This window comes from Linepithema humile, chromosome 7 (genome assembly GCF_040581485.1).
Source record: "Linepithema humile isolate Giens D197 chromosome 7, Lhum_UNIL_v1.0, whole genome shotgun sequence".
NCBI lineage: Eukaryota > Metazoa > Arthropoda > Insecta > Hymenoptera > Formicidae > Linepithema > Linepithema humile.
In genome coordinates this window covers 22,347,384-22,357,321 of record NC_090134.1, presented here as the reverse complement: position 1 = coordinate 22,357,321, position 9,938 = coordinate 22,347,384, and the positions used below count along the sequence as shown (strand labels likewise).

General features: G+C 30.2%; 4 protein-coding genes across 5 annotated transcripts; 3 read left to right on the top strand and 1 right to left on the bottom strand.

Annotated features, from left to right (window-relative positions):
* The first annotated feature begins 275 nt into the window (after window positions 1-275).
* On the top strand, window positions 276-5,453 carry LOC105673494 (ubiquitin domain-containing protein 1). The gene is made up of 4 exons (XM_012369150.2): window positions 276-496; window positions 1,246-1,605; window positions 1,681-1,799; window positions 1,877-5,453. The coding sequence occupies exons 1-4, from the start codon at window positions 415-417 to the stop codon at window positions 2,036-2,038; spliced, it is 723 nt and encodes a 240-aa protein (XP_012224573.1). The 5' UTR covers window positions 276-414; the 3' UTR covers window positions 2,039-5,453.
* spn-A (RAD51 recombinase homolog spn-A) lies at window positions 5,311-6,775 on the top strand. The gene is made up of 2 exons (XM_012369147.2): window positions 5,311-5,453; window positions 5,579-6,775. Exons 1-2 carry the CDS (start codon window positions 5,367-5,369, stop codon window positions 6,512-6,514), a joined length of 1,023 nt encoding a protein of 340 aa, XP_012224570.1. The 5' UTR covers window positions 5,311-5,366; the 3' UTR covers window positions 6,515-6,775.
* An 807-nt stretch (window positions 6,776-7,582) lies between these two features.
* LOC105673507 (U6 snRNA-associated Sm-like protein LSm5) lies at window positions 7,583-8,524 on the top strand. Its single transcript, XM_012369174.2, has 3 exons — window positions 7,583-7,725; window positions 7,825-8,021; window positions 8,329-8,524. The coding sequence occupies exons 1-3, from the start codon at window positions 7,680-7,682 to the stop codon at window positions 8,359-8,361; spliced, it is 276 nt and encodes a 91-aa protein (XP_012224597.1). The 5' UTR covers window positions 7,583-7,679; the 3' UTR covers window positions 8,362-8,524.
* Window positions 8,330-9,795, bottom strand: Mos (Mos oncogene). Of its 2 annotated transcripts, none has more exons than XM_012369172.2 (4): window positions 9,653-9,795; window positions 9,407-9,588; window positions 8,894-9,279; window positions 8,330-8,811 (listed from the first exon to the last, which is right to left on the bottom strand). In XM_012369172.2, exons 1-4 carry the CDS (start codon window positions 9,727-9,729, stop codon window positions 8,506-8,508), a joined length of 951 nt encoding a protein of 316 aa, XP_012224595.2. In that variant the 5' UTR covers window positions 9,730-9,795; the 3' UTR covers window positions 8,330-8,505. The 2 variants fall into 2 exon arrangements, with proteins under 2 accessions (XP_012224595.2, XP_012224594.2); XM_012369171.2 differs by having other exon boundaries at window positions 9,407-9,591; window positions 9,653-9,794.
* Window positions 9,796-9,938: the final 143 nt, after the last annotated feature.

Here is a 9,938-nt window from a genome sequence, read left to right as displayed (position 1 = left end):
TCGTGAGCCAATGATGTAACAATTAAAAAGTGAATACGATTAACTAAAAAATAACCATACAATTACCAATAATAACCATTTTTATACAATAAACTTATTTTTCCTTTTATGACACTCTTTGGATATCTGTTAGAAATAAAAATTTTAAGAAAGATGATAAATAATGGCGCTTTCATACATTAAATTCTAACAGAGTTACTGCACAAATCAGCGAAGATTTGAACCTTACAATGGAGACTCGATTCTGCTTCTAGCTGAGATTTAAACCACATCTAGCAAAGACCTAAACCCTTTTTCTATTGGAGAGCATGCAATATGGCCACGATGATGATTCGATTGGATAAGATGGAAGAAAATGTCATGCGAAGTATTATTAAATTTTAGTGAAATGTTTATTTGCTCCAGTTACGTAGAATGGGAGGCTGTATAGGTATAACTAGGGCAAGAAATGCCTCTGTTAATGATACGTCAGAAAATTCAACAAGGACTAATTCAGGTGAGATTGTACGATCAAAATTATCATATAAAAGATTCATTGAGCATTAACTAACCTTGATGTCAATTTAATTTAATTCTTGGTCTTATATTTGAAGTACAATTATCATTAAACATACGTATATGTATATCATTTATCTCTATTTAATTAAGTGCAATATTTATAAAAGTGTAAATAATACTGGAACATCAATATAACAGCATTGGATAAGTAGAGTATGTAGTCGATTTTTACTCAAAACTTTCTAACACAATTTTAGTTCACTATACAACTAATTATTATTTATTGTACAATTTAGAACTAGATTACATTATTGACAAATGCTTAAACATATAAACACATAATTTTACCCAACTATCCAAATGAATAACAAAAATATTTGTGAGGAATATGTAAGATATTTAGACATTCTGCAAGCCAATATAATGCTTTCTAGTCTTCTGTGTTGTCTAAATATGTGTACATAGTTCCATCCAAATACAATAAGAAATAAATAAGTCAAAGATTTTTTTATATTTGAAACAAAACACAAATCTAAATAACCAATCAAATTAAGAAAAGGCTACTTATCTTGTTTATTACACATTATATTACATGAATAATAAATTTGTGATATATATTATTTCTTAGTATAAAGAATCAAGAACTACTACAGATTATGTAGTAAACTTAGAGTGATATTTAAAACATACATTAATTTTAACAGAAGAAGAAACAAAACAATTAATTTTTATTTATCTGTTATAAAGGAAATTCAAGAAAAAATCATCTTTTATGTCACGAAGTGATCAGATGGAAATCGGATGTACCTTTGACCGAGGGTCAACTGAGAAGTAAGCGAGATGAGTTTTGGGATACTGCACCAGCATTTGACGGCCGCAAGGAAATCTGGGATGCATTGAGGGCAGGTGCAACTGCAGCGGAAGCACAAGACTATCAATTGGCACAGGCTATATTAGATGGAGCTAATATTTCTGTACCAAATGGTTTCTTAACTGAATGTTATGACGAGTTAGGAACTCGTTATCAAGTACCTATTTATTGTTTGTCCTACCCAATTAATATCGTAAAGGAAGACAATGGAAGAGATTCCCCTGCTGATTGTTCAGGTAATAAAATTTTACAGAAAACTATCTAAATATAACTTTATAAACAATTTTATCTTATTACTATATTCTGCATAGAACCAATTGATGGAGGAACAGAACAAATGTTGAAACTTAGATTATCGACTACTTTAGGAGAAGTTAAACTGCCAGTTTATAGTAATGATACCATTGGTATCGCTAAGAAAAAATTACAGGTTTGTATAATATTAATTATATTCAATCAAATATGTATGTATGTATTACACAATAATTGCTATCGCAATTGCAATAGAGTCAAGAAGGTTTGGAACCATCACGTCAAAGGTGGTTTTTTGGTGGTAAACTGCTGGGTGATAAAATGCATATAGAAGAAGCAAAAGTACAGCCAGGTTATGTAATACAAGTTATTGTAAATCCAGAAAAAACAGATTACAGTCCTGTGAAAGCTAGTTGAACTTACGCATAAGCATGACATAAACATGTCATGTTTAATCAGCGATCGATAATATTTTTATGCCTGTTAACATTAACTTGTTAACGATATGTTGAAGTAAGAATCATATTTTTATTTTTTTTTATATATAATTGAGTATTATATAAAAATGATAATTTATGCAAAACGATCATTTTAAGATAAATTGGATATAACCAAATTTTGTATTAAAAATTTCTATTTAAAAAAAGAAGAAAAATTATAAGTGCAATTTTTGTGTCTATATTATATGTTTAATAGCATTTAGAGAGACAGAGAAAGAAAAAGAGAGAACAAATGCTAAGTATAGAATGAAAAAGCATATCTACAAGTTTGATTTTCTTTAATATAACATATTTCTATAAGAAAATTGACTGATATAAATGATTTATTTATACTTATCTAGAATATTAGGAGCTTGCAAAAGTTTATCAGACTGCATAGATGGAATTATAAGATGAGTTTCAAGCATTGCTCGATGTCGACTCAATGCAAACGTTAAAAGATCTTGCAGATTGACTTGAAGTTAAGTATTAATAATTTCTCGGCATTAAAAACAATTTAAGAAATCCAGAAGGATAAAATAAATACGTATGAACTGGTTGAACTGTGCGATTGCTTCGTTATTATTCATAAAGAAGAAAAAAAATATTAAAAATCCAGCTTTTGCAAACTTCTAATATATATATATATATATAAATACTATTTTTCATAATTTGATCATAATGTAGAAGTTTGTGCAATTCTATCTTATTAAAATCTTTTTCTTATTACAATGCAAATATTGTTCAATAAAAGTTATATATTGAGTTGTGTTTTAAGACAAAACACCAAACTGTTTATGAGATAATATTTTATAAGAAAATATATAAAGCAGAAGATATTGTTTTTACAAAACAGGGAAATGGTAACTTTTGATTCTATTTCTCAATGACATTTTATGTGTCCTTGTCACGTTACATATAAATACAAATAGTATACTGATATTCAATGGACAATAGTGGAAAAAAAGAAAATATAATACTCATTACGAAGTAATGTACAGTTAGGAGTCGTTTAATAACCTATGTCTGTTTGCAATTATTGACATATTCTTTATTCTTTAGTCGTTTTTGTCACGAGTTAATTTTATATAAGAAAATAATACTAGAATTTACCTCTTACTTTTAATATCTATTCTTCAGCAAACTAATATTTCTGTTTCAATATATATGTTCAATATATTTGTAGTTGTAAAAATCATATCAAATTATCGAATTACCATTTTTATGTGACAAAATAAAACTATAGTATTTAAAAAAGAAAAGTTTTGTTGAATCAAATTAATGCATTAGAGAGCATTAATATATTTTTCTTTCAATGATATATCTTTTCATAAAAGTCTAAGTTTCATAGGCCTAACATTGTTTTGTAAATACAATTGAGATGTTAAATAAGATTTGAAAAAAAGTACGATAATGAGACTAAAAATACGTTTGTACACATTTATCTGATAAAAGTTACGAAGTTTGCTGTGCAATTATGTGCATTATAAGCAATTTGGTGCAAAAATAGTTTGATTCCGAATTTGACTTGTATAGATGTACATAATCATTGAAATTATTTACACTAAGACTACATTCTCAAGGAATGCTTTATATCATACAAATTATTAATTATTATTAGATAAGAAAATTTGTTTACACACACACACACACACATATATATGCATAAAATGGTGATCTTGCACTTTATGTACTAGTTAAATGTTCATGAAAATTTTTCTATACTTGTTCACTCTCGATTAGTTCGTGAAAACGATTCAAAATTTTGATAATTTCGATTGTATGCATATAAATTTTTTTATATCAATTTTTTTTCTTTCAAAATGGCGAAAATTTATTCTACAAGATAGCAATAAAAAATGTTTAATGTTTTCAAATATATTAATATTGTAGAGAATTTATAACTAATAAAATTACTTTTATACTCATATTAATATGTATTATTAATTATGAAGCACTATTAGGCAGAAAGATCATATAATACTAATTAATTCTTTTTATCAAACATGCTAAGCTTTTACAAGACACAATTACTGTGCTATAATTATCCAATTAATATGAAAAGATCTAGACACAAAAGAGCATATATAAAATCTGTATGGTGCACAGTAATTGTTTCTCTAAAAAAAAAAAAAAAAAAAAAAAAACAAATTCTGTGCACAATATACTAACAAATAATATAACAACTCGAAAAATATACTAAATAAGAATTTTCGAATACGTAACTCACATTTGTATTTACAGATTATACTAATGATAGTATAAATTTTTAATGATTATATATTTGTTCATGCGCGTAATAAAATACAGTTTTTTTTATTAATATAAACGCTCAGTTTAATATTTAAGCAAATATGATGACGAACATCGCCAATGGAAGAAGAAAATAATTTATATGTGTAAAAATGAAAATTGTTACAATAATGTAATTTTCACTGCTTCACAAAGATGGTATGTAGTAATACTATAGGACCAATGTATGTAAAGGATTTAAAATCAACATAAAATTGGTGATAATAAAAAATAACTGCCCTATGTAAAGATTTTCTGAATGATTAAATTAATCTATCTTATATGTAATCTTATGTATAATAATATGAAAGAAATTTATATACTTAAGCGCAATTTTACGTAAATTTCAGAATAATCAATCGAATGATGTAGAACAACTGATTTCTGTTCTGAAGCAATGCTATGTAAAATATAAATTTACTATTTATATATTTTATTTCACATATTGGTATTTCTTAAGATTGTTATTTCTTGTGAACATAGAATTAATAATTATTAATAAGAATTGATATAAAAAATTATATGAAACAATTATGTTATACATATATTTTTGTGTATGTGAGCGTGTGTGTGTTTGTGTTTAAAAAACAAAATTGTATATATAACAGTTTCTAAGATTAGTTAATAGATTATTATAACATATATTATGAAATAAAGCGCAAAACTATTACAAAATCGTTAAAAAGTTCGAGTGGTAAAGTTTGTAATTTCCTGGTGCCAGAGCTGCCAACCGACAGACCGGATTCATACGTACCAATCGAAATTCGCGCATATGTGCTCTGCAGAGCGTTTTGCAGCTGTCGCCTTGGTTTTGGTTTCAACTGATTTAAACGCGCATGCTTGCGTACGTGTGCATACATGTTGCAGTATGATAACCACACGTGACATTTTGGCGCACAAACGTATTCAAGTTTGAAGCTCGGACATACTAACCTAAAGCACAGTGTTTTTGGTGACAATACTTCATCGTCAAAATGGAAATGATTGCGTCAACAACGACTCTCCTTGCGGAAGACGACGCGGACGAATATACTCCAGCAAAGTTAGTTAAAGCACTGGAGGTGAGTTATGTTGTGTAATTTCAATTTTACATTATGTCGGCATGTCTTCATATATTTTATGTCTGCATGTTTAAACATGTTTACAATATTTCACTTATTTTCTCGTATTATTTATCAATGTACAGAAAAATGGCATCACAGCGGGAGACATTAAGAAACTGCAGGAAGCTGGTTACCACACTGTTGAATCAGTGGCCTTTGCACCCAAGAAGGATCTTGTAACTATCAAGGGCATTAGTGAGGCAAAAGCAGACAAGATGCTGCAGGAGGCTTCTAAGATTGTTATGATGGGCTTCAAGACTGCCACAGAGATACATCAGACACGTGCTAATATTGTTTATATTACTACTGGCTCTACAGAATTGGATAAACTGTTGGGCGGAGGAATAGAAACCGGGTCTATTACAGAGATCTTTGGAGAGTTTAGATCGGGAAAGTCCCAATTATGTCACACTCTTGCTGTAAACTGTCAACTGCCGATTTGTATGGGCGGTGCTGAGGGCAGATGCATCTACATAGATACAGAGAGTACATTCAGACCACAGAGATTGCTAGCAGTGGCTGAGAGATACAAGATCAATGGAGAGAGCATCCTTGACAACGTTGCTTGTGCCAGAGCATATAATACTGATCATCAGACTCAGTTGTTGGTTCAAGCCAGTGCCATGATGACAGAAGCAAGATATGCCCTGCTGATAGTTGACAGTGCGACTGGTTTATATAGAACCGATTATTCTGGCAGAGGTGAGTTAGCTGCCAGGCAGAATCATTTGGCACGATTCCTCAGGATGCTGCTGCGGCTGGCAGATGAACACGGGATCGCCGTTGTTATAACAAATCAGGTGGTTGCACAAGTGGATGGTGCTGCTAGTATGTTTGGTGGTGATCAGAAGAAACCGATTGGTGGTCACATTTTGGCACATTCGAGTACAACGAGATTATACTTGCGTAAAGGTAGAGGAGAAACTAGAATATGCAAGATATATGATTCACCATGTTTACCAGAGAGCGAAGCGACATTTGCCATAAATCCTGACGGTGTAGGTGATGTAAAGGAATAAGTTCGTTAAACTCTATACACAGTCTAAACATAATAAGTTATTATATAAAGTGTACTTTAATTTTTTTAATACTTCTAACAAATGTTGGAACTTACATTGACACTTTTCTTTAATGAACTTCTTAATGAAAGTAATTAAAAGGATTAAGAAAGAAATTATAGCAATAGAATATAATTAAAGTTAATCGTTAAACTAAATAAAGAGGAGACTAGATATGTAAAATATATTTTTTCAAGATTAATAAATATTAAGCATAAGTAATTTGTTTTATTTTTCTTTTAAAATACCTTAAAAAATATAAATATTTAATAAAATGCAATGTGTGTTGTCACTTTCTTTTAATCACACGTTCGAATTGAGGGGTTATAAATCATGCGCGCTTATGAAACAGTCAGAATTGCTCCATTTTAGTTGAAATTTCAAGAAATTAACAGGAGTTAATAGGAGCACATGAAGATATAGAAGTTCACTCGCGCTGGCAGTGCCATTTATTGGTTAGCTAAAGCAACATTACGAATGCATTGATAGTAAGTGTACCGATTGTTATGAGTTAGCTCATATCATCATGTATTCCTGTTAACAATTTCATAAAATCCCAACTAAAATGGAGCCGTTCCAGCGAGTAATCTTAATTTTTCTACATATTTATTTTCGCTTCTGGGCTACTTTCTGACAGTGTTAGGATGCTCGTAAAATACTTATATAATTAAAACGTCTCTTTTAAAATTTTTGGAAAGTTTTTTTGTCAAAATTTAAAATGCCAATTGTTAAAGAAATTAAAAAACGACGTCTTTTTTAGAACGTCTTTAAGACGTCTTTAGAACGTCCTTATACGTATTATATATATAGTATTTGTATAATATGTTATAGTTTATATATATATATATATATGTATAATATGTTATAGTTTATATATATATATATATATATATATGTATAATATGTTATAGTTTATATATATATATATATATATATATATATATAATATGTTATATTATATGTATAATATATATTAGTATTATGTTCTTTTGCGGTGTGCAAGTCTCAAATCTGACGTCATTACGCACGACAGTGATGGCGAGTTGGCGATTGTTGTGATCAGTTATATTAGTAAAGGTTGTTTGTATTTTTGCGAATCACTGGATCATTCAGTATATAAATCGCCATGGCTACTTCGGTCAGCACAAATCCGTCTACGTTGTTGCCTTTAGGTAAAATAATAACAATTTATATTCTATATTTAATAACATTAGTATTTCTAACCTCAATCCAAGAATAAACAGATATATTATGTGAAACTATGTGTATAGAATTAGTCGACAAGTGCATTGGTTCTCGGATACACATTATCATGAAAAATGACAAGGAAATCGTAGGAACTCTGCAAGGTTTCGATGATTTTGTGAACATGTTATTGGAAGATGTAACAGAAAGTGAAGCAACTCCTGAAGGCCGCAGAGTTACAAAGTTGGATCAGATTCTTCTCAATGGCAGTAACATTACTATGGTCATTATCATTTTTATTTAATAGCAAATTTGATTGGTTACATTAATTTGCATTGCTACATATTGATTAAATCTGATCAAGATTGAAATCTGATACTAAATTTATAATTATTTTCACTATATATATCAGACATGTCAAAATATTTCATGTTATAATATGTTTTCACAATTAAAGACTAAAATTTACAACAAACTTTAATATGCATCAGTGCACATTAATGTATTCAACTAAATTTGCTAAAATATTTTGTTATTCTGAGTTTTTTGGCATGACAAAACATTGTTATAATTTGTTTGTTCTGTTACAGCTGGTACCTGGCGGCGAGATGCCAGATACATAAAATTAACTATTGAATCATTATTTCAAGTACACTACACTTATTCTTATTCTCTCAAGACTACAACTATATAAGGTGTAAACAGTAATCTGACTAAGTATTGCAAATAATACTGTATGCTTAAGTTCAGTTTTGACTGAATAAAGATCAACAATCGATGAAAAAACTGAGTCTATGGATTATTTCATTCATCGGAGGCCTATCCGCAATATTTTGCGACCACGCTGCTCTGAACAACTCTTTGTATCTTCCGTCATACTCATCATCCAGAGCTTCATCATCAGGACGTGTTCCTTTTGCAGAGATATATATGATGGTGTGAACATGCAATCCGTGGAAAGGCACTTTTCGAGATAGCATTTGCCAGGCTACGATTCCTAGTGAATAAATGTCAGCGGCAAATGTAGGTACATTTCCTTTGAGCACTTCTGGCGATGCGTAACCCGGTGTGCCCTAAAATTAGGAAATTTAGAGATTTTTAAGTATTCTTAAGAATACTTAAGCTATTTTTTAGTAAAAATTTAACGGGTTTTACTCGCGGTTTGATTGCAATGTGCGGCTTGTTGATTAATACAGAGCTACCAAAATCGGTGAGTTTAGCTTGACCATCGGCAGCTACTAAAATATTGGTCGCTGTAACATCCGCGTGTATCACGCCGGAATTGTGGCAAAATTGAAGCGCATGGGCGATGTCTCGCCAAATGGAAACACGTTTTTCTCTCGACAGTGCCGATTCCTGCAGTCTATCTTGCAACGATATTCCGCATAATTCCATTGTTATCATTGCTAAACTGTTGCCTTGTTCTATATTCAATATCTTTATGATATTTGCGTGATGTAAAGCGGCCGCGTGTTTCTCAGAGTTTATTATTTCACAGTCGTCTTGTTTGTGTTGAATCACTTTAGCTGCTACTTCGTTCCCTTATTATTATAATATATATTATAATTATATAATAATAAAATAAACTTGAACACTTTCTTTTTGCTCTTTCTCGATATATTCAACAATCAAGTTTGTCGATAAAAATTAATGTACATTATAAAATACCTTTGTAAATCGCCTTATACACGGTACCGAAACCACCTGCGCCTAGGACAGGATGATGTTTCCTTGTCAGCCCGTCCTTTAGTATTCTGACTCGATTTGGTGTATCAATATTAAACGGCGACAACAGATTTCCGTATTCTTTTCTTTTGTGAATGTTATTTGGAGTTTTTGGACTTGATGCTCTGCTAAATTATTACTCACGTCTATAATTTTTGGCTCAAATAAATAAGATATTTATGTGCTCACCTGATATTCGATACATTTTCGAGTGGCCGAGGTGACAATTGTTTAAGCGCGGGCACTAATCTTCGTGGTGAAGCCATTTATGTGATTATTATATTGGCCATAATAATTATTACGTGTAAAAATGAATATAAGGTTTTTTTTTAACATTTAAATTCGCGTAATTTCCGTTATATCATTTAGGTGGAAAAACATATCACTTCCATTAAAATTCTTCGTTCTCTGTATATAAACACATCCAAGGACGATGAATGAATGATGAATATATTATGGATAGATTGTTGGTGGA

Excerpts from the sequence above, each read along its gene's own strand:
- LOC105673494 (XM_012369150.2), top strand. The coding sequence starts at position 415 with ATGGGAGGCTGTATAGGTATAACTAGGGCAAGAAATGCCTCTGTTAAT. Across the intron at positions 1,606-1,680 it reads TTCCCCTGCTGATTGTTCAG|AACCAATTGATGGAGGAACA; the intron begins GTAATAAAATTT and ends TATTCTGCATAG. Across the intron at positions 1,800-1,876 it reads TCGCTAAGAAAAAATTACAG|AGTCAAGAAGGTTTGGAACC; the intron begins GTTTGTATAATA and ends CAATTGCAATAG.
- spn-A (XM_012369147.2), top strand. The coding sequence starts at position 5,367 with ATGGAAATGATTGCGTCAACAACGACTCTCCTTGCGGAAGACGACGCG. Across the intron at positions 5,454-5,578 it reads AGTTAGTTAAAGCACTGGAG|AAAAATGGCATCACAGCGGG; the intron begins GTGAGTTATGTT and ends ATCAATGTACAG.
- LOC105673507 (XM_012369174.2), top strand. The coding sequence starts at position 7,680 with ATGGCTACTTCGGTCAGCACAAATCCGTCTACGTTGTTGCCTTTAG. Across the intron at positions 7,726-7,824 it reads GTCTACGTTGTTGCCTTTAG|AATTAGTCGACAAGTGCATT; the intron begins GTAAAATAATAA and ends CTATGTGTATAG. Across the intron at positions 8,022-8,328 it reads ATGGCAGTAACATTACTATG|CTGGTACCTGGCGGCGAGAT; the intron begins GTCATTATCATT and ends GTTCTGTTACAG.
- Mos (XM_012369171.2), bottom strand. The coding sequence starts at position 9,729 with ATGGCTTCACCACGAAGATTAGTGCCCGCGCTTAAACAATTGTCACCT. Across the intron at positions 9,280-9,406 it reads GTATAAGGCGATTTACAAAG|GGAACGAAGTAGCAGCTAAA; the intron begins GTATTTTATAAT and ends TATAATAATAAG. Across the intron at positions 8,812-8,893 it reads ACATTGCAATCAAACCGCGA|GGCACACCGGGTTACGCATC; the intron begins GTAAAACCCGTT and ends TCCTAATTTTAG.